General features: G+C 38.6%; 1 protein-coding gene across 1 annotated transcript; it reads left to right on the plus strand.

Moving 5' to 3' along the window:
* Window positions 1-1,555: 1,555 nt before the first annotated feature.
* Window positions 1,556-21,128, plus strand: LOC127678400 (solute carrier family 22 member 19). The gene is made up of 10 exons (XM_052173326.1): window positions 1,556-1,957; window positions 3,006-3,109; window positions 9,955-10,109; window positions 10,211-10,379; window positions 11,739-11,862; window positions 16,321-16,436; window positions 17,183-17,397; window positions 18,864-18,972; window positions 19,961-20,164; window positions 21,071-21,128. Exons 1-10 carry the CDS (start codon window positions 1,556-1,558, stop codon window positions 21,126-21,128), a joined length of 1,656 nt encoding a protein of 551 aa, XP_052029286.1.
* The last annotated feature ends 3,192 nt before the right edge of the window (window positions 21,129-24,320 follow it).

The following is a 24,320-nucleotide window of genomic DNA, read 5'->3' on the forward strand; positions in this document are numbered from 1 at the left end:
TCCTTCAGTGATGGATTGTGACCTAGAGGCAAAACAAATCCCATCTTCCCTTAGTTACTTTTGGTCAAATCATTTACCACAGCAACGGAAAACCAAACTAGAACAATCACCATCCTCCCTGATCTTGTCTGAGACACTGCATTTCTCACCCAATAGATTCCTGCAGACTTCCACTGATCTTTTCCAAAAATTATGTTCCACAAAAAAAAAAAATATTATTTCATCACAAAAACTTTTAGTTTGGTTTTGATTTTGTATTATTGGATTTCTACGTACATAAAATAGGAAACATGATAATGTAATATATCCACCAGCAACACCTCTCAACATTTGCATGTTACTTCTATATTATCTTTTAAATTTTGTACTCCAGTAATCATTTTGGTTGTTTTATTCCATACCATACCTTTCTCCAACACCAATTAAGTGTCTATAGTCCATCAGTGAGATGTAGGGCCTTCGGATTCCTTCCCCATGCATCACAAAATGCTGAACTGAACTGATGATTTCCAGACAACACAGATGGAACCTTTCTAAACAAGTCCACTCCCTCTCCCACCTCCCTGCCCCCACCCAGTATCCTTTCTTTTCCACTCCCTCTGGTGGGTTGTGGGTTACAAGGGAGGTTAAAGTATTTAAGAACTATCATTAAAAATAGGATTTAAAAAAATTAAAATTACACTTCCGCCCTCTTCTGTGTCCATCCTTCTATCAGTTTGGATGTAATTGTAATGGGAATGAATGGCATGAATTGACCTGAAGCAAAGATGAAGATTGGCATATTCCATGTATTAGTTACTTTTCTATTGTGATAAAATACTGAGCATAGCATGTTATAGAAGACATGGTTAATTGGGGCCTTACAGTTCCAGTGGAATAAGAGTCTACCACCATCATAGTGGGGAGCATGGCAGTAGGCAGGAAGGGTGTGACATTGGAGCAGCATCCGAGAGCTTGTGTCTCATTCACAAAGAGGAAACAGAAAGAGTGCATGGGAATAGCAGCCAGCTTCTGAAGCCTCAAACCCACCAGTTTAAACACATCTCCCTGAAGGCCAGTATCATTCAAACCACCATACTTCACTTCCAAATTTTAACTTCTAACAGTTTCATTAATTCTTTTACACAAATTTAGTACTAAACAAAATACTTCCATAAAGTAGAAAAATGAAAACCACTTCACTTTGGATTCTGGAAAACTACATATTCTGTTAAGGACTATGTGAAACATAGTAAGTTAACTCTTGACTATTTTCAGAGAATTTGCAGATCAATGTCCATAGGTGATCATGGGACTCTGCACTGACAAACTGTCTCACAAAGTAAATCTTTAACAGATTCAATTACAGAGAGACAATCATCAGACTACTCCTCTTGGTAACTCTAAAGCAGTCAGTCCCTACCTAACACCTACTTAGAAGAAGGACCCATTAAGAACAGCTCTGGATCAACCCTATTTAGTGTGTCTTAGTAAAAAAAAAAAGAAAGAAAGAAAGAAAGAAAAGAAACCTAGATATAATCATCTTGCCTCCCATTAGAGATAAAGATTGGCCTAGATGGCCTTTCAGGACCTTATAATTCAACTTGGCAGTCTGGGGAGGTTCCAGATTCTTCACATTATTTTTATGTTGATCTGCCATGCCCTGGTGGTTCCTCACACTCTTTTGGAGAACTTCACTGCAGCCATTCCTAGTCATCGCTGCTGGGTCCCCATCCTTGATAATAACACTGTGTCTGATAATAACAGTGGGATCCTGAGCCAAGATGACCTCCTGAGGATCTCCATCCCAATGGACTCCAACCTGAGGCCAGAGAAATGCCGTCGCTATATCCAACCACAGTGGCATCTCCTTCATCTGAATGGTACCTTTTCCACTGTAACAGAGCCAGACACAGAGCCCTGTGTGGATGGCTGGGTGTATGACCAAAGCACCTTCCTCTCCACCACAGTGACCCAGGTCAGTCAATTCCTTTCCCCATCAAGACTTTATGATGGGATTTTATCAATAGCCTAAACAGAGCATATATTGTGAGAATAGCCTTTATATTTTTTAGCAAGTGTAGTTATTTCTCCATTACTATGATGTGTCTAGTAACTTTTTTGAAAATTTAATTAAGATAAATTAAGATATGAATTTATTCCCCTTGTCTTTTTCATTATAGGGATGACCATTATTTAGGAAGCAACTTTTGTGCCAACTCAGTTTAAGCAAATAATTCATATGCAGGCTTATAAACATTATGACAAGTCATTATCATTAAGCTTTAATTTCAATTTTTAAATGTTTGGAAGACCATGCTAAACTACAGTGGCTGGGTAGGGATGTGGTTCAGTGCTGTAGTGATCATGTATCATGTGTTAGGTTGAGGATTCAAATCTTAACCACTACCCAAAAACACAAAAAGAACAGTATGTATTACCTTCTTTTATGATTAGAATGCTAATGGTTAACATACTTCCACAAGTGTTAAAAAGCCTTAGGTTTCATCACCAATATTGTCACAAAACATAAACCTAAAGTAGTCGTGGCAGATTGTTCTCTGATACACAAGATACTTCAATGGTCTCAAATTGCTGCATGATATGGCCATATTTGAGAACTTCTATTTGGGTTTTGAGGAGTTTTATTTAGTTTGTTTGTTTGTTTGTATGTTTTTTAAAGATATGGTTTCTATGTGTAGCTCTAGCTGTTCTAGAACTCACTCTGTAGACCAGGTTAACCTCAAACTCAGAAATCTGCCTGCCTCTGAGCCCAAATGCTAGGATTAATATCAGCCATTTGAGAAATTTTTTAGTACAGGTTAAAAATCACTAATATAGCTTACAGAATTACAGGAAGATTCCTGGAAACAGTTTTGTTTAAGCTGAGACTAGATGATAGAAATCAGATGATGATGACGCTAGAGAGAAAGATGGGGGCTGGTACAGTGGAAATGGAAGCTAATGTTGAATAAATTGAACAAATTTCACTGACAGACTGCCATGCTGATTTTCTTCTCTTCCAGTGGGACCTGGTGTGTGGATCTCAAGCACTGAATTCAGTGGCTAAATTTGTATACATGACTGGTATATTTATAGGACATATAGTAGGTGGCCATTTATCAGATAGGTGAGTGTCTGTGCTTTGCAGCTCTCTATATATGAGGATTTTCATCATCTGAATTGTTTATTCTTTAAGAAGTAGTCATTGCATATTATATTCCTCTATGTGTACCTTTGAGCCTAGAGATCACGGAACACAAATGAAAATGTTAAGTATTTAAAAGTCCATGTACTGTGTTTTACATGTTTAAACTGTACTGTAGACACAGACGTAGCTATTCAAGATGTGGTTTAGAGAAGTGAAACAATATGATATAGAAAGATACGAAGAGTTCACAATGGGAATGAGACGAATGTGGTTTACCATATAGAATTCACACTATTTGAATATTTTAGTGAAATATTTAGTGTGGAACATTTTCCCTCTTGATCTGGGGCACTAGACCCCATGCTTCTCAGAAATTGTTTTAACATGGTGACAAGAGAATAGAAGAAACAGTTTTGATTGCACAAGCATGGCAGTGGGATGTTCTTTGATACCTGTGGCATATGTGTGCTGGAAAGCCATGCCTGTTGTTTTGTTTTATTATTCTGCTAAAGTAGTTTTTTCCTTTAATTGAAAAGAATTTTTCATACACTATATTTTGATCATTTCACCCTCCCCTAATTTCTCCCAGATGTCCCTCAGCTCCGTGTCTGTCCACCTTTATGTTGTTTTTCTTAAAACAAACAAGGGTAAGAATTAAAAAAAGAAACACAAACAAGACTCATAAGACTCAAAAAAAAAAATGGAACTAAAATAAGCAAGCGAAAGACCAATGAGACAAAAAAAAATGCCCAAGCAAAGCAAAATGAAACTAAAAGTTAGGTTTTTTTCTTTTTTAAATACTATTGAGCTCATTTTGTGTTAGCCAACTATTGGTAGCCATGGAACCAACCCTATAGTTCGGTTAATATACTTGATGCAACTCGATTGGACAAAACCTATTTTTCCCTTGCCAGTGGGTATAAATTGCAGTTAGCATCTTGATTAGGGGTAGGGGCCTGTGTCCACTTGCCTGTCTTGATACTTGAACCTTATCTGGCTTGAATTTATGCCAGTGTTGTGCATGCTGCCACAGTTTCTGTGAGTTTATCCTGTTGTGTCTGGAAAACAGTTTCCTTGACGTCATCCCTACCCTCTGGATCTTACAGTCTTCCCATCCTCTTCCACATAGTTCCTTGTTCCATGAGATTAGAAGCCGGATGAAAACATCCCATTTAGGACTGAGTGGTCCAAAGCGACTCACTCTGCTTATTGTCCAATTTTTAACAAGTGGGTCCCTGTATTAATTCCTATTTATTGTAAGAAATAGCTGCTATGATGATGGCTGAGCAAAGTACTGATCTATGGGTTTCATAATATGTCAGTAGGCATCATTTCATTGCCATGTTCCTTTTGTAGAAAAATATTAGTAGGTACTCCCCAATGACCTACCTAGTGTCAGGTACTGGCCCACTTTAGTAGTGTTAGACATATGAGTTCCACTTCACAGAGTGGGCCTTAAATCCAATCAGATAGTAACTGGTTACTCCCTTAATATTTGTGCCACTGTTGTGCCAGCACACCCTGCAGGCAGGTTCCTGTCAGAGATATCAGGGTTTGGAGCTAGGAGCTATTGATGATTACTTCTCTACTTGGGTAGCATACAGAGAACCAGCCCTGGTTGCTTATTCTTAGGAATGAACCTTCTGGTTAAGCACCAGTTTGACTTCTCCATGCTCACTGATACATGCAAGTGTAGTCTTCAGAAATGCGGTCTTACCACCAGTTTGTGAAAGGTAACCAGTTACCTTGACAACACAGGAAACCTCTCCTAGCCTGAACAAGAACAAGATTGACAGACTGATAGCTCGTTCTCGATTCTTTCTCAATTCTGTGGTGTTTGGGGGCTTCCATGAGGCCCCTTTGCTAACAGCTCAACAAAATGTAACCCATTCTTGGTAGTGGAGGTTTTCCTTGGTGCCATGAGCTGTTTAGTTGGGATATTATCTCCCTATTGTTTGATAACTTGTCTTGATTCCTTTCACATATGTATGTGTTTTAGGGAGCTTTTACGGTAGTAGGGTTACATATGGTTTTTTAAATGTCCTTTAGTGTTGCTTCTCTTTCCCTATAGTCCCTCCTTTACCTTTCTCTTTTATAACCTTCTCTATTTAATCCTCTTATTATAATTTTCCCTTTGTCTCTCCATAACAATATATTCTATTTCCCCTTCCTTGGCCATGCTCTCTTCCTCCCCAGTCCTTACAAAGTACTCTGTGGTTATTTAAATTATAGTAAGCATTTGGAAAGCTGGAGAATTAACATGCACACTGTGGTAATTTGAATAAGAATGCCTCCCATAGGCTCACAGATATAAATACTTAGTCACTTTGTTGGAGTAGGTGTGGCACTGTTGGAGGAAGTGCGTCATTGAAGCTGGGCTTTGAGGTTTCAAATGCTCAGGCCAGGCCCTTCTTCCTGCTCCCTGCCGAACTAGATGTAGAATGCTCAGCTACCTCTCCAGTACCATGTCTGCCTGTGTGCTGCCATACTTCCTGCCATGATGATAATGGACTAAACCTCTGAGACTGTAGGCTAGCATCAATGAGATGTTTCCCCTTATAAGAGCTATTATTGTCATGGTGACTCTTCACAGCAACAGACCATTAACTAAGGCACACATTAAAAGAAAACATATACTTTTTATCTCTTTAGGTCTTGGTTACTTTACTCTGGGTGATTTTTTTCTAGCTCCATCCATTTATCTATGAATTTTATTTTTCTTAACAGCTAAATAATATTTCATTGCATAAATGTATCATACTGTCTGTATCTATTCATCAGTTGATGGGCATCTACAGTTTCCAATTTTTGGCTATTATGAATAGCAGCAATGAGCATGGATAATCAAGCATCTCTGTAGTAGGATATAGTCCTTTGGGTAGATCTAGATCTTGTGGTAGATCTATTCCAAGCCTGCTGATCAGCCACTGATTTCCACAGCAGCTGTATGTATTTTCAGTTTCACTGGCAGTGGGTGAGTGTTTCCCTCACTCCACATCCTCAACAGCATGAGCTGCTACTTGTTTTATTGATCTTAGACATTCCGACTGGTATAAGATGAAATTTCAAAGTAATTTTGATTTGCATTTCTCTGGTGGCTAAGGATGTTGAACTTTTTTTGTTTCTCAGCCATACATGGTTTGTCTTTTAAGAACTCCCAGCTTAATGGAATGAGGGATTTGAGTCCAGACCATCCTTTAACACAAAACTTTGGCTCAGGGCCACTCTGAGTCTATACTCCTCATTGATTTCTTTGCTTCTCACAGCATCCAGACATTTTCTAGGCTTAGAGCTAAGACATTACCACAAGTGTTTTCAGGCTCAACACATTTCTAAGGGAAAATCTGAAGGAACACAGATCTCATTAGTTGGGAATATTTGCAATGCATAGCAGTGTTTATTTCACCTTCCTTTCACAGAAGTTCTTTAAATATATCTCTGCTGGGGATGTTTGGTCAATGCCTACAGGGAAAATGTCTGGCTCACAATTTCCATGAAGCTCTGTCTACAGCTGAAATGACAGGGTTTGCAGTATTCCTCTGCTCCAGGCTAGTGAAGGAAAGTTTTGCAGTCCTTTTCCATCTAAACACTCAATCTGAAAAAGTATAAATATTTTGTTTATGGGCATCTCTCCATTAATCTTTCCTGTTCCATTCATTCAAAGTACCCGTCTCTTCCAAGTTTTACATGCAATTGCCCACTGCCCATCTTTTTTTTAATCTTTATTTATTTATTTTTTTACACTCCAGATTTTATTCTCCTCCCGGTCCACCCTCTGACTGTTATGAGGGTGCCTCATATCAACTGGTGTATGCTGCCTGTTTGGTGGTCCAGTGTTTGAGAGATCTCAGAGGCTGTAGGTCCTCCTACAGGGTCACTCTCCTCCTCAGCTTCTTCTAGCTTTTCCCTAATTCAACCACATGGGTCAGCAGCTTCTCTCCATTGGTTGGGTGCAAATATCTGCATTTGCCTCTTTCAGCATATACTAGCTGATATGAGGCCCCTATCACATATATAGCAAAGGATTCCCAGATCTGGGTTTAGTCAGAGAAGATACACCTAACCCTCAAGAGACTGGAGGCCCTAGGGAGTTTAGAGGTCTGGTGGGGTGGGGGAAGGAGGTAGGGGGTGTGGACATCCTCATGGAGACAGGGGTATGAGGAGAACGTATGGGATGTGAACAGTCCAAGAGTGGGCTGGGAGGGGAATAAAATCTAGAGTTTAAAATAAAAATTTTTTTTAAAAAATGAAAATAATTACAGGCCACTATTTTTCAAAAACAAAATAAATGAATAACATTTTTATGAAAATAAGAATCTGAATTCCAAATTTCTACATTATAAGAATCAAACGGCCGAGAGGCACCTTAGGAAGTGCTCAACATCATTAATCATTAGGGAAATGCAAATCAAAACAACCCTGAGATTTCACCTTACACCAGTCAGAATGGCTAAGGTCAAAAACTCAGGAGACAGCAAGTGTTGGTGAGGATGTGGAGAAAGAGGAACACTCCTCCACTGCTGGTGGAGCTGTAAGATGGTACAACCACTTTGGAAATCAGTCTGGCGATTCCTCAGAAAACTGGACATGACACTTCCAGAGAACCCTGCTATACCTCTCCTGGGCATATACCCAAAGGATTCCCCGGCATGCAATAAAGACACATGCTCCATTATGTTCATAGCAGCCTTATTTATAATAGCCAGAAGCTGGAAAGAACCCAGATGTCCCTCAATGGAGGAATGGATACAGAAAATGTGGTATATTTACACAATGGAATACTACTCAGCAATTAGAAACAATGAATTCACAAAATTTTTAGGCAAATGGTTTGATCTGGAAAATATCATCCTAAGTGATGTAACCCAATCACAAAAGAACACACATGGAATGCAATCTCTGATAAGTGGATATTAATTAGCCCAGAAGCTCTGAATACCCAAGGCACAAATAGCATAACAAATGACTCCCATGAAGAAGTATGGAGAGGGTCCTGATCCTGGAAAGGATTGATCTAGCGTTGGAGGGGAATATCAGGACACAGAAAAAGGAGAGAGGTGATTGGAGAATGGGTGACAAGAAGAAGGTTTATGGGACATATGGGGAGGGGGGATCTTGGAAAGGGGAAATCATTTGGAATATAAACAAAGAATATAAAAAATAAAAATATTAAAAAACAGAATAATTAAATGATAAGTATAATAAGAAATAAAAGAAGTATGCCATATTCAGTTGAAGGCCAACTTTGATATCAGGGTAAACTGAGGCAGAACATCCACCACTTTTCAAAATGAAACATACTCAGAACAGTATCTGTGGAAGATTTACTATACAAATACTTTAAAAATATATATATCTTAAATATATGTAAAAGGATGAAATAGAATATGGACAAAGTACTAACAGCAATTAGGAAACCAGTGTATGGGAACATCAGTAATAGAAAAAGAATAAAACAGAAACCTGAATTTAAAAATACAATCAATTAAAATTTTCTGTAGAGACCTTTAGTGGAACACGACCCAAATGCAATAATGAATTAGTGAAGAGAACCAGAACAGTAGAAACCATCAAGATTAAAAAATGAAAAGAGGAGCTGGAAAGATGGCTCACAGGTAAGAGCACTGACTGTTCTTCCAGAGGTCCTGAATTCAATTTCCAGCAACCACATGGTTGCTCACAATCATCTGTAATGGGATCTAATGCCCTCTTCTGGTGTGTCTGAATACAGCTACAATGTACTCATTAACATAAAATAAATAAATCATTTTTAAAAAAAAAAGAAAGAAAGACACCAAAAGAGATTTACAAGTAAGTAGCATTCAGTGGACTTATGGGACATCCACAAGCTCCTATATGAGCTATAGGAGTATAAAGAGGAAAGAGTAGGGACGGGACATCTTTTTTTGAAAGGTATAATGTTATCTTTGATATACCAATATACTAATTCGAGAAGGTAAACTCTAAGATAGTGAATGCAAAGACCTTTGTTCAGAGAAATAATCAATAGATTCTACAGAATCAATAATCAAAAGATTGAAATATGTGATTACATAAAAGTGACTCATTCTCATTTCAGAGTTTCTCTTTTGAATGTAAATCTTTAGACACCACAGGTTTATGTGTTGGAATATTTGGTTCCTTAGCTGAGGGAGAAGTTTTAGAAGGTTATGGAACTTTGGGATGTGGGAAACAGTTGGCAGAATTCCCAGGCTTGAGGTAAATGTTGAAGGAGATAACTCACTTTGGTTTCTGTGTGAACTCTACTCCAAAAGAAGAACTCTGTCACATGCTCCTGCCACCATACACTCTCAGTGTGGTGGATCGCACCCTCAGAAGCCGTGAGCCTAAACCAGTCTTTCCTTTAAGAAGCTTCTGTCAGATACTTTGTCACAGCAATGAAATAAATAGCTAATAGACATGCTAAGTGCATAATTTAGTACAACATATTTTTATTAAAATTCCAGTTTTGTCATTTGTCATATGTGGCTTAACTCATATGAAAGGCTAGTGGGAAGAAGCTGAGAAGAGCAGACGTGGTAATTCACACATTAAACCTCAGCTCTTGGAAAGAATGCAGAGGCAGTCAGGTCTCTGAACGCTTGAGGCCAGCTTTGGCTACATAGTAAGTTCCATACTATAGCTACTAGCAAGTTTCCCTACATAGTAAGGAAGCTGGCAAGGGCTACATACTAAGACCCCATCTAAAAAAGATTGGGTGGGAAGAAGCTTTTTGCTTCAGAAGCATCTGTTCTTTTTAACTTGTCTTTGTTGTTTATACAAACTGTTAATGTCCCTGTAATCAATTCCTTCTGTTTCCTCAGGTTTGGGAGGAGGCTCATTTTCACATGTTCTTTACTGCAAATGGCCATCACTGAAACCTGTGTAGCTTTTGCTCCCACCTTCCTCATCTACTGCTCACTTCGATTCCTCACAGGGATTTCTTCCTCATCCTTGAGGACAAACAGTGCTTTGCTCAGTAAGTCAGCGCTTTTGATGTCCATTGTATAAGCTTTGGGTTGGACCTAGGTGTCCTTCCCATCTTTCTTAGAAGTCAAACTTCTTTTTTTTTTCTTTCAGTATTAGAATGGACAGATCCTAAATTCCAGGCTATGATAATGACACTGATAATTAGTGCCGGGGGAACTGGACAGATACTACTGGGAGGCCTGGCTTTTGCTATTCGAAACTGGCACTGTCTCCAACTGGTGATGTCTGTACCAATGTTCTTACTCCTTATTCCCACAAGGTATGAGCCTTCTTTCCTCCTCTGTGTGATGGAATCCAGGGATGACAATGAACATGGAAGCAGGACATAAGAAATACATTTGTCCTGGGTCCACAAAAGAGGACAAGTATCTCTGTCATATAAAACTGAGAAGGTTGGATTCAACTTAAATTTTAGATAAGCAATAAGTAGTTTTATAAAAAGCATAATCATACATATATTGAGTAAAAGACCTGCATTTTCTGACAAGCATTCATTCTTATTTGAAAATTCATTTACCTATGAGTTCCATATTTTGATCACTTGGATTTGGTCCATTTACAGTAAAAAGAATGTACACTAATTGATGTTCAAATTTCACCATGCACAGTTTATTTTTACTTACTAGAGAAACACACATACAAAATCAGAAATTAGCAATTAATCTTTACCAAAATATTCTCCATCTTTCTGCCTATCCTTGCTACTAAGTCTCAATTATCCAGGCAGTAATAAATATTCAAGATCAGATTGCCTCTGTTGTGGTTTGTATTTCTATTGACTTTGCAAACAAAAAGAACTGTATTGAAAATTATGGTGACTTTCATATTAAATAAAAGACAAATTAAGTTTATATTCACAACTGTTTAATAAAAGAAAATTATGACTTCTCCAGTTTAAAGTGGTAGGCAGAAAGGCCCACTTCCCCTCACTGGCCCTTTGGATTCCCTTGTTTTCCACTAAAAAAAGGCAAGATGTGCTATATCAACAGAGGAGACATATTTATTAGGAAGGACTAGAAAATGCTTACATGTGCTTAATATAGTGAGATGAGCTCATACAGAAAAGAGGAAGAACCCTCTAGCAGGTTCTTCTCTATCACTTTATCCTCCCAACATAGCCATCAAAATTATGATGCTGCCATCCCCACTTTATAGATTAGAAGTGAAGATAGTGTTAGCTTGCTTTCGTGGCCAGAAAGCATTGATTGATAGTAGCACCAATGACTGCACTTTATTCAGTGGTTCATTTTTAGTATAAAAACAAATTAGGTATAAATGTTTATCTTAACAAGAAATTTGGAAAATGTGTATTCAAGGGACCCTCATGTTGCAGTTCCTGTGAATCCCATGTAAATATATATTCAAGTAAGAGTGTGCAGACCAACATGACTTCAAGTCTGCATTCTGGGAGTGCAAGTGTAAGGCATACATGAGTTATTTCCCATTCTCCTAGTGAAGGTCCAGACAGTATTAGATTATATTTATTAATATAATTGAATGAGTAGTAGGTATTAAAAATATAATTGGTCAAGGATACATGTCATTTTTAAAATGATAAATGTGGTTTTTAAAAGTATAAGGTAGTTGAGAATTATCTTACATCCAATGCCTTGAGCAGGTGGCTGTCAGAGTCAGCTCGATGGCTGATTGTGACCAACAAACCCCAGAAGGCCTTAAAGGAACTTAGGAAGGCTGCATGCATGAATGGAATGAAGGATTCCAAAGATGTCCTAACCTTGGAGGTGAGCTATGAGAACTGGTTATGACACAAAAGAAACACAAACACGATACGTTTGTAGAAGTTAGTGCCCAAGATGCCAGGTGTAATGATGGGAAACACTGTATAAGAATGTTTTATTCAAAAAATTAAAATCACTTCTGTTTTTCTTCATTTTGTTTCTTGAATTCTATGCTGATTATTTTTTGTTGTTGAGGTTGTTAAATTGACAAAAACTAAGGTCATCTGGGAAGAGAGACTCTAAGGTTAGAAGATGCCTCTATTAAATTGACCTGTAGGCAAGAATATAAGGCCTTTTCTTGATTGGGATTGATATGAAAGGGACTAACCCTTTGTGGGTAGTATCACATTTCTACTTGAATTCTATTTTAATCTCTCTCTCTTCTCTCTCTCTCTCTCTCTCTCTCTCTCTCTCTCTCTCTCTCTCTCTCTCTCATCAAGTAATTTTAATTAAACTTTCTTACAGAGTCATTATGAATTGTGAAGATTTAATTACATTAGCTTGGGCAACTTAACACGTGGCTATCTCATGTCTCCCAGCAACCATTAATACATCCTCAGGAGAAATGTCCCCTGTAGGTTCGTGTGTCTCACTACTTGATCCTCAGCTGGTTACAATCTTAATGAAGGTTATAAAACATTTAGGTGGAGCTTTACTGAATGGACTAAGTCAGTTTATAGACTAAGACTTTATAGATCAGTCCTCCTGAGTTTATCCCTCTCTGCTTCCTGTATGCAGGTGCAGTGTTCTCAACCAATTTCCTATACCTGTCTCTATGTATTCCATGCCTTATACCATGTCTTCCTATACATGATGGTCTCTGACCTGTGGAGCTGTAATCCAAAGCAAGCCTTTCTCCCTTGAGTTGTTTTTGTCAGGATACTTACCATAATGATAGAAAAGAAACCAACAGGGTCATTTACAGGTTAGTGATATACTAACCGTCACTGTGTTATATTATATATTGTTATATTATACTAGCCTTTACTATATTGAGATATGACCCATTCCTAGCCTCTCTATGACTTCAGTACTGAAGAGTTTAGATTTTGTTGGATACTTTTTCTCTGCCTATTAAGATAAATTATGTTATTTCTGTCTTGAATCCTTTTATATAATTATATTTATTAATTTACCTATATTGTAACAACCTTGAATCTCTGAGGCCAAGTTGATCATGATGATTTTTAATTCTGTTGGGTTGGCCACTGTTTTGTTAAGAAGTTTTTGGTATCCAGATCATTCAGGCTTAAAAAAAAAAACTTCATAAGCCTTTCTTTCCCTTTATTTTATTGGACAATTTGAATGGTGTTGATGTTAGTTTTTCTTTGAATATTATAAATTCTACAGTGAATTCATGTGAACCTTGGAAGTTTATATATTTCTTTAAATTATTCATTTTATCTTGTTTTAATTTTGGTAGGCAATATGCATCTATAGTTTCATCTACATTTTTATGTTATATAATTTGGTGCTATATTTGCTTTGTAATGTCTTTATGGTTTTCTAAATTTTATTAGTATCCGTTTAGTGTCTCCTTTTTCATCTCTAACTTTATTATTTCAGACATTAACTCTTTCTTTTTGTTAACATGAGTAGGATTTCATTAGTCTTAATTATCTTTTTAAAGACCAGCTCTTAGTTTCATTGATTCTTTGTATTCTTGTTTTAACACTATTCACCAATGGAAATTAGTAGAAACTCTGATCTTAATCACTTCTCACTCGCTTGAGTTTGTGTCGTTCTTGTTTTTCCAAGACTTTAGGTCTATAAACTCTTTGTCTGGGATTTTTCAAAAATGTTATGGGTATTTCAGGCTATAAACTTTTCCTCTCAGGACTACCTTTGTGGTGCCTGTAGATTCCTGTAAACTATGTGTTGATTACTGTTCAGTTCTAGGAACTTGTTTTTTCTTAGTGTCTTCAGTAACTCATTTGTCATTCAGTGGTGTGTGATTTAATCCCCATGAATTTGTGCATCTTTTGTGCTGTTTCTTGCTCCTTATATCTAGCTTTATTCCATTCTGATCAGATAAAATAAAGGGTACTGTTTCAATACTACCATATTTGTTGTGGCTTGATTTGAACCCTAATATGAGACCTGCTTTGAACACATTTCTAAGAGCTGTTGTGAAGAATATGTATTCACTGGTGTTTAGGTGAAAAGTTCTACAGATATCTGTGAGGTTCTTTTGGTTTTAGTTGATATTTTAGTTTAAACCGTAAGATGAGTTACTGGAATGATGACTTGAAGGTGGCCGAGGGAAGCAGGGCCAAGAGTGTAGCTGATGCTGGGATGGAATTTCTTACTGAACATGAGCCTATCTTGTGGAACCCAGGGAACTCAAGGGGACCAGAGGAACTATGTAGCAATGTAACTGTAGGTGAGGCTAGACAGGGCAATGTCTTGGCAGGGGTTGGAGAATTCACAAGATCCAGGGACCATGCAGAGTGATTTCTAGGCAATTACAGGTGGGGCAAACCAGGCCCAGATCTCAACAGGAACGGAAGAACTCACTCCATGTTCAGTGGAATCTCATGATACAAATCTTCACTATTCACATTTCTAATAGAATTCTAATCTTCTGACCTCACACTAGAATCATCCATTTAGCTCTGTTCACAGCATTCTAACATTCTGCTACCCTACACCAGGAAACTCTTCCAAATCTCTCTAACAAACAACTTAATCTAATATCATCCTCTGACTTCAATATAGACATGCTACTCAAAGAGACATAGCATGCCCTGATATGCTTCAAAATAGAATAACCACAAAGTGAAAATAAATACTCTGCAAAGAATTGATTCTCTTGGAACTCTTTGTTTTTCCTTTTGGAAAAGGCTGGAGGTTGAGGCATATTGCCCTCCTGACTCTGCCTTCTGAGTGCTAGGATTAAAGAAATCCACCACAGTGCCCAGCCTAACGTTATTTTTTCCAATCATTAAAAATTAGTGGGTCCCCGGCCCTTCTGTGTTAGCATGTATATTGATGGCATCCTTGTTCAGGTTTCATTTAAACAACCATGTTGAGACTTCATAAATGTAGCTTCTCTGACATATCTAGGAGAGAAAAATCTCACAGCAAATGTTCTGTTTCTCTTGCTCTTGCAATCTTTCCACCAATGTAAGAGGGGAATTCCACGGAGCCTCAACTGTAGACAAAGATCTGCAGCAAACTAAGAAATGCTCAGAGCAAGAGAGCTCCCTAGGGAAAAACCCCAAAGTGGTTATATGTGAGCAGATTAAATTCATATATTTAAGAGATTCTCTGTGTGTGTAACAGTAATTAAAGAAATAGAAGCCATGTATTTGAGAAAGAGCAAGTGGGGTGCATAGGATGAGGAGGAAGGGAAAGAATACAAATTATGTAATTATATTTTTATTTTAAAATACATTTTTGTTTCTGTTTCTTTTTAATGTCTATTTATTTTATTTTTTTAATTATCTTTAATCTTTTTACAGTCCAGTTGTTATCCTCTCCTGGTCTGCCCTCCAATAGTTCCTTTTCCCATTCCTCCTCCTTTCCCTGTCTCCAAGAGGATGTCCCCACTCCCTGCCCCACCAACCCTTCCCACCTTCTGGGGCCTCAAGTCTCTTGCGGATTAGGTGTGTATTCTCTTATTGAAGTCAAAACCAGGCAGTCCTCTACTATAAATGTGTAGGGGGTCTCGTACAAGCTAGTGTATGTTGCATGGTTAGTGATTCAGTATCCAAAAGCTCTCAGGGATCCAGGTTAGTTGAGACTGATGGTCTTCCTATGGGGTTGTCCTCCTCCTCAACTTCTTCTAGCCTTTCCCTAATTCAACCACAGGGGTCCTGGACTTCGGTCCATTAATTGGGTGTAAGTATCTGTGTCAGCTGCTTGTTGGGCCTCTTGGAGGGCAGCCATACTAGGCTCCTGTCTGTAAGTACACCATAGCATCAGTAATAGTGTCAGGACTTAGACACCCCCCGCCCCCCGAGATGGATCCCACGTTGGGCCAGTCACTAGACCTCCTTTCCCTGAATCTCTTCTGCATTTTTGTCCCTGTAGTTCTTTTGGACAGGAACAATTATGAGTCAGAGTTTTTGACTGTTGGATGGCAAACCCATCTCTCCACTTGATGCCCTGTCTTTTCTACTGGAGGTGAACTCTACAAGTTCCCTCTCTGAACTGTAGGGCATTTTATCTAAGGTCCCTCCCTTTGAGTCCTGAGAGTCTCTCACCTCCCAGATTTCTGGTACATTCTAAAGGGTCCCCAACCTCCCACTTCCCCCAAAGGTTGCATATTTCCATGGTTATCCATAAGCAAATTAAATCATATATTTAGGAGACTGTGTGTGTGTGTGTGTGTGTGAGAGAGAGAGAGAGAGAGAGAGAGAGAGAGAGAGAGAGAGAGATCTAATCCTCTATGCATGTTACCAATATGCATCACAATGTTTACCATTTTGTGACAACAGTTTGTCGATGTTGTTAAAGGTTGTGAAAACTACCATGAAGGAGGAGCTGGAAGCAGCACAGAAAAAACCCTCCCCAGTGGATTTGTTCCGTACACCCAACCTTCGAAAGCGAATCTGTCTCCTATCCTTTGTGAGGTAGGCTTCACACTGAGCTTCTTAAAATGGTGTAGTGATGGCTCATGCTTTTGATCAAACACTCAGAAGACAGAGGCAGGAAGATGTATGTGAATTTGAGGCCAGCTTGGTCTACATATGGATTTGGAGACCAGCCAAGGCTATATACTGAGTCCTTGTCTCTAAAAAAAACAATATAGACATTAATTTCCCCATTAACAAATTTTGAGATAAGTGATGAAGACTTTCTACAGCCTGAGGGATCCAAAGGGTTTGGACTATAACAGCAGAGCAAAGTTCTCTGTGGTGAGTTTAACCAATCACTCTGAAGGTTCATTACCAGAAACTATTGCTTAGGACTTCAGGATAGGAAAACTTGGAATCTAAGCTTCCTCATTTTTCTGTTTCCATTTCAAAGGCAATAAAATTTCAAATATCAACTATGTAAGTATATGCATATCAATGGATGTATACAGATATAAAGTTATAACGTTCAGTAAGATCAAGATATAAAAAAATACTCCAAAATCCTGAATGTACCCAGCTTGTATCCCAAGAATTCCCTAACCGCTTAAAAAAATTACCAGTAATGATACATTCATTATCATAGATTATCTTTGTGATTACAAAATTATCCCCTCGTGTTTTCCAGAAAGCAGATACCTCAGTATTTTAACTAGAATGAGCTGCCTAAGCTAAATATATTATCATGTGTGAGGCAACCATCCCAAGCCTTATGATATGACTTTCTTCTTTGTTCCCTACAGATTTGTGTTACTGATATCTTTTATAGGCCTGCTTATCAATGCCCAATACCTGAGCAGTAATGTGTTCCTACTGCAGTGTCTCTATGGTGTGGTGTCCATCCCAGCTAATGCTCTTGGAAATTTTTCAATGAACTACATGGGCCGCAGAATAACCCAACTGATTTTCATGTCTGTGATAGGAATCTCCATTCTGGCTATTGCATTTTTGCCTCAAGGTGAGAAAAGGACACGAGATGAGCAAAGAAAATGCATCCATCCTTTTTCCCAGAGTTTTTCAGATCCTATGTGTAAGAAATCAGGGGAAAGATATCCTATGGATCTGCTCAGACAGTACAGGCATTGAGGACACATCCTTATTAGAATATTGAGATAACAGTCAAATTTTCAGTAAAATTTTGTTTAGACATTTGTCATTATTGCATGCAAGAAGTACCTGGGAATTGGCTGCATTATTCCCAAATGCTTTTAGTTAGCAATGGATCAGTTATTGATTAATTATACATTTTCATAGCAATTATATAGGTTAAGGCCTTATAATTCTGACCAAAACACACTGCTACTTCCTCTGTTCCATAGAGTCCCATTACAGTAGCTTCAGTGACAGTTTGTTTTCTGAACTGTGTATATCTACTTATGACTTTCACATTATATCACCATGAGTCCAACCCTAGATTGAAGAGTTGTCTCAAGAAAAGAAACTTCACTTGTGTTGAAACTCAAAAGAAAGGCAAAGAAGTGGGAATGGACTAAGTCACAAGAGTGCTAGAATTTAATGCACGGAGTCAAACGGATGTGTGGCAGGAAGAAGTATCCAGGTGGTCACCAAGTTTTGCACATTTTCATAAAATCCCAAAATAGCAGCGGTGATTTTTCAGTGTTAGCTGTGATGTCAGTTTTCTGCCTTATCTCAAGAAACATTCTAATGTATAAAGCTTTCATAAGCCTTTTTAAATTTTTGATTCTTTCATTTGTTGGTATGAGTGTTTTGCCTACATGTATCACATGTGTACCTAGTGTTCCCAGAGGCCAGAAGAGGGAATCAGGTCCATTGGAAACTGGAATACAGGTGGTTGTGACACAGCATGTAGGTTCTGGGACTTATGAGACTTTCATAATTGAGTAGAAATTGACCCAATGAACAGTTTTCCAACTGACAGCTTTCCAAGCAGCATTCCTTATTCTTGAATCTTTAGATATTATTCCAAATCAAGTCAGTTCCCAGCTTTCACCATTGTAGACCTCCTGTCCTTCCACTCTGTAATATCGAACATAAATTTAAATGCTGTGTGCATCTGAATGAGTTGATGGTCCTCTGTAATCTTCCCCATGACAGTCCTACATTCTACATGAAAGATTTCTGAGACCCTAGAGAGAAAAAGGTGGATATGTTCTTCTGCATTCACTGTGCTCTCCACGTCATGTGCAAATATCAGAGATACAGTGTCCAAGTTTTTTTTCAGAAGATTTTCTTCATCATAAACCAATCTATACAGATAGGTCCCTTTCTCATCTTGTAGTCATGGGTAATTCCTAACTCTCTGTAGTCTCCCTTCACTATATGTTAGATCTACGTAGACTCCCAATGAAATTATATTCCATTCAGGGTTGGAGAACTACACATTACTACACTCAGATTTATCTGTCTGTCTCACTAGACTCTCACTGGTCTTCCTCTCTCCAGAAATGCAGAGCCCGCGTATAGTTTTGTCAACATTAGGAGGAGCAATTTCTTCTGCCTCTATAACGAGTTCTCTTGTGCATGCAAATGAGCTAGTCCCCACCGTAATCAGGTATGACTCAAAGTCAAAGCAGACTTTTCTCAGTTCATTCACTTTTACTGAAAAGACAAGAGCAAAACTGCTGCGTAGTTAATCAATCAGTTGTGGTGCTAACGGAAATGGCCTCAATATCCTGAAAAGTTACCTTTTTGCCAGATAGGTTTAAAGTCTTAAGACAAATGTACCACTAGCCAGCTCTCCTATACAATCTGGAGCCATCTAGAAAAAGGTAGGTGCCTAAAGAAGTATAGCTTTTTAAATGTTTCATTTTGTATTATCTTTTGTTCTGTACATTTTTAATTTTTTACAATTTTGTGTAGGTATGATGGCATTCATTCTCCGCTGCCTTATCTCTGTCCACTCTTGCTAACTCCCTTCTTCCAGACTGATACACCTCCTATCCTCATGTCCTTGCTGTTACTGCTGCTGCTGCTGCTGCTGCTGCTGCTGCTGCTGCTGCTGCTGTAGGCCTTTAAACTACCATAGAAAACTTTGGTTTCAATATAACATTTTCAGATACTATCTTCATCCATCTAATTTTTCCTATCCCTCCATCCCTACTTATATTCCCAGTCCATCCCTCAATACCCCCTTTTCCTTTCATGTCATATATCGACTACAAATCCCTCCCACTACTTGAAACCATCTCTTCCCCTCTCATGATTATTTTTTCTAGTTTCATAATCTATACCTATGGCCCCACACACATGTATGCATACATGAACACTAAAGTGTAGCATACAAACATGACAGAAAAGATGTAGAACTTATCCTCCATACCATTTTTTATTGTAAGTAATAAACAGTGTCTTAATATTTTGTCCTTGACAAACAGATAACACTAAATAAAACAGAAATTTGAAAGTTAAAAATAAGTCACTAGCATCCTTAAGTTCAATTACACAGCTCATTGACTTATAATTAATGTGAGATATAAAGTCACAAATTCTATGTGTGTGAACTCGCTAGATTACTTCTGATTAATGCTTTATGCTCCAAGGGCAACTGCTTTAGGAGTCATTGGAATCGCTGGTAGTGCTGGAGCAGCCCTGTCTCCTCTCTTTATGATTCTCATGACATACTCTGACTCCTTGCCCTGGATCATCTATGGGGTTCTTCCCTTCCTCGGTGGCCTCATTGCCCTTCTTCTTCCTGAGACCAGGAATAAGCCTCTGCCTGACTCCATCCAAGATGTAGAAAATAAGTGAGTAAAAACCTCTCCCTTCCCCTTAGAGGACTTTGTTGAGGAAGGTGAATGAGAATTTGGGGTCACATTCTCACTGGCAGGATGACAATTAGTCTTTTTTCACATATGGTCATTGGCGTTGGCATAGGGACCTTTTGTACATCCCTTTCTGTCTGGGTTTTATAGGTCTCTGGAAACTCGACATCACAAGGGCCAGCCCTGAACATATGGCACTAGAATATTTGATGATAAATACAAGTTTGTATGTCCTCTGTTTTACTCTGACCCATTATGAAACATATCCCAACAAGGTTGTGTGCCTTCTGCCTATTTTGCCATATTATGGAGCACATATCCTTGAAGATATTTCAGTCACATATAAATATAAATATCATTTCATCCCTCAGACCAAGGCCCCCTCAGCCAAGTGAATGCTGGTAAGCTTTCAGAAACAGTGTCTATAGTCATGGGATGTGACAGTAGGTACCTAACTTACAGATTATATACAAGACTGAAGAACCTGCCACTCAATGAGAATATATCTCAGGGAAGTACTCTTGTGTTTGCTGTGTGATTCAGATAATATTGGTTCCACTACAAATGAAATGTTCATGTCAGTGAAGAATTGAATAGTCTATAAAATGACCATGAAAGGGAAGAGAGAGAATTTTAAAATTTTGGTGTCCTTTCCATGCTTTCTCCCAAAACCTATTGGAGAATGTCATCATAACCAAAGTAGGAAGGTTCCCAGGGACTTCAGTCTTTTATTCACAAGATTTATTCCAACCTTTTCTGAAGAATCATGGATTTCCCAAAGTTGATGGGTAAAGAATAAGCTTGCTCTAAAGAATGCGGAAATAACCCTCTTCTCTGTGTCCTTTCTCATTTTGTTTTTGTTTATTGTGTTTGCTGTATTTGTTCCAGGAGGAAAAGCTCAAAAGAGGCAAAGAAAGATGTGGTCGCCAAAGTGACACCATTATAAAAAATTCCAATGACCTCTGATCAAGGAGAAAGATAAAAAATACATATCATTCAGGATATAGTGGTCCAGAATTATACCCAGATGTTAGCAAATTTTTTCCATATAAGACACTGTATAATGAGTTAAATTGAAATTATATATTTGTCATGTATAAAATAACTATAATAAATTTGAATAAAATTACAATATATTGAAAAAAACACTGACCCAAATTTTCTATAGTCAGTGATACTGGCCAAGTTTCCATATAGAATGCATTTTTGTGATGTATGGCAGTTCAATGGAATTGAAACCTTCCTTTTAAGTCTCAGAGCAGGGAACAGGGTATGGGAGGCTTCATGAGACTCAGAAGGTAAACAAAACATGGAAGGATCTGGAAGACCTGTACCTAGCTTTTTTAAAGAAGTAAATAGTATTGTAGGAAGAGATTGAACAGTCAAGTTTCAAAGCAGATAGTTGACTACTGAACTGCCCAGAAACTGTTCCAAAAGGCCCCGCAGTGGCAACCTTCATTAAGTACTGAGGGGCTTTAAGGGATGTAGCTGCTCCTTTGAGTCATCCCTGCCCCTATGAGTAACCTTTCACCCAAATTCATCTTAGTAACCCCAATGACTCACCAAGGCCATCTTTGTTGCAACTACTGCATTCTTCATGGGTTAACTTTCTGGGGTGAGTACACCGTGTGGTATGTCTCCCCAGGGAAAGTCTGTTATACAACAGTCAGCCATCTGTCCATTGTTATACTGTTATATCTGAGAAAAATTAAGTTAAAGGAAAAAAGATTTATGGTGGCTCCTGCTGGAGACTAGCTCCAGAGCTTGGATTCTCTCTTGAAGGTAGCCTAGGGGGAGGAACATTGGTGGGGTACAAGACTCAGTCTCGCTAGAAGTTAAGGTTGCTTTCTATAATAACATTTACCTACCTTCACTTTAAGTGACACTTTTTTATTGGATATTTTATTTATTTACATTTCAAATATTATCCCCTTTCCCAATTTTCCCCCAAGAAACCCCCTATCCCATCAACCCTCTTCCTGCTTTGACGAGGCTGTGCCCCCATCCTCCCATCCACTCCCGCCTCCCTACCATCACATTCCCCTACACTGGGGCATTGAGCCTTTACAGGACCAAGGGCCTCTTCTCCCATTGATGCCCAACAAGGCCATCCTCTGCTCCATATAGAGCTAGAGCCGTGGATCCCTCCATGAGTACTCCTTGGTTGGTGGTTTAGACTTTGGAGCTCTGGTTGGCTGATATTGTTGTTCTTCCTATGGGGTTGCAAACCCCTTCAGCTTCTTTAGTTGGCTGTGAGTATCTGCTTCTGTATATATCAGACTCTGGCAGAGCCTCTCAAAAGACAGCTAGATCAGGCTCCTGTTAGCAAGTACTTCTTAGCATCCACAATAGAGTCTGCATTTGGTGGCTGTATATGGGATGGATCCCCAGGTGGGGCAGTCTCTGGATGGCCTTTCCTTCAGTCTCTGCTCCACACTTTGTCTTCATATTTCCTCCTGTGAGAATTTTGTTCCTCCTTCTAAGAAGCACTAAAACAGCATGTCAGTAGTGGCACACACTTTTAATCCCAGCACTTGGGAGGCAGAAGCATGCAGAATTCTGAGTTTGATGCCAGCCTGGTCTACAAAGTGAATTCCAGGACATCCAGGGCTACACAGAAAAACCCTGTCTCAAAAAATAAAAAAATAAAAAAGAAGCACTAAAACATCCACATTTTGTTCTTCCTTCTTCTTGAGCTTCATATGGTATGTGAATTGTTTCTTGGGTATTCCAAACTTTTGGACTACAATCAGTGAGTGCATAGTATGTGTGTTCTTTTGTGATTGGGTTACCTCAGTTGGGATGATATTTTCTAGTTTCATCCATTTACCTAAGAATTTCATGAATTCGTCATTTTTAATAGCTAAGTAGTACTCCATTGTGTAAATACCATATTTTCTGTATCCATTCCTCTGTTGCGGGACACCTTGGTTGTTTCAAGCTTCTGGATGTAATGAATATGGCTGCTATGCACATAGTGGAGCATATGTCCTTATTGCATGTTGGAGCATCTTCTGGGTGTATGCCCAGGAGTGGTATAGCTGGGTCCTCAGGGAGTACTATGTCTAATTTTCTGAGGAACCACCAAACTGATTACCAGAGTGGTTGTACCAGCTTGCAATCCCACCATAAATGGAGGAGTGTTCCTCTTTCTCCCACATCCTCACCAACATTGCTATCACCTGAGTTTTTGATCTTAGCTATTCTGACTAGTGTCAGGTGGAATCTCAGGGTTGTTTCGATTTGCATTTCTCTAATGACTAAGGAAGTTGAACATTTCTTTAGGTGCTTCTTGGCCATTTGGTATTCCTTAATTGAGAATTCTCTGTTTAGCTCTGTTGCCCATTTTTAAAATATGGTTATTTGGTCCCCTGGAGTCTAACTTCTTGAGTTCTTTGTATATATTGGGTATTAGCCCTCTGTCAAATGTAGAGTTGGTAAAGATCTTTTCCCAATCTGTTGGTTGCTGTTTTCTCCTGTTGACAGTGTCCTTTGCCTTACAGAAGCTTTGCAATTTTATGAGGTCCCAAATGTCAATACTTGATCTTAGAGCATAAGCTATTGGTGTTCTATTCAGGAAATTTTCACCTGTGCCCAAGTGCTCCAGGTTCTTCCCCACTTTGTCTTCTATTAGATTCAGTATATCTGGTTTTATGTAGAGGTTCTTGATCCACTTGGACTTGAACTTTGTACAGGGAGATAAGATGCAAATCATAACAAACCTGAGATTTCACCTCACACTAGTCAGAATGGCTAAGATCAAAAACTCAGGAGACAGCAGGTGCTGACGAGGATGTGAAGAAAGAGGAACACTCCTCCTCCACTGTTGGTGAGATTGAAAGTTGGTACAATTACTCTGGAAATCAGTCTGGTGATTCCTCAGAAAACTGGGCATACTACCGGAGGATCCTGTCATACCACTACTAGGCATATACCCAGAAGATTCCCCAGCATGTAATAAGGACACATGCTCCACTATGTTCATAGCAGCCCTATTTACAATAGACAGAAGCTGTAAAGAACCGAGATGTCCCTCAATGGAGGAATGTATACAGAAAATGTGGTATATTTACACAATGGAATACTACTCAGCAATTAAAAACAATGAATACATGAAATTCTTAGGTAAATGGGTGGA

Source organism: Apodemus sylvaticus, chromosome 1, assembly GCF_947179515.1.
Source record: "Apodemus sylvaticus chromosome 1, mApoSyl1.1, whole genome shotgun sequence".
Taxonomy (NCBI): domain Eukaryota; kingdom Metazoa; phylum Chordata; class Mammalia; order Rodentia; family Muridae; genus Apodemus; species Apodemus sylvaticus.

What these genes read in the sequence shown, in the direction of transcription:
- LOC127678400 (XM_052173326.1), top strand. Translation starts at nt 1,556, where the DNA reads ATGGCCTTTCAGGACCTTATAATTCAACTTGGCAGTCTGGGGAGGTTC. An exon ending in GACAAACAGTGCTTTGCTCA is followed by an intron (nt 10,110 to 10,210) that starts GTAAGTCAGCGC and finishes TTTTTCTTTCAG; the next exon opens with TATTAGAATGGACAGATCCT. An exon ending in TTACTCCTTATTCCCACAAG is followed by an intron (nt 10,380 to 11,738) that starts GTATGAGCCTTC and finishes TGCCTTGAGCAG; the next exon opens with GTGGCTGTCAGAGTCAGCTC.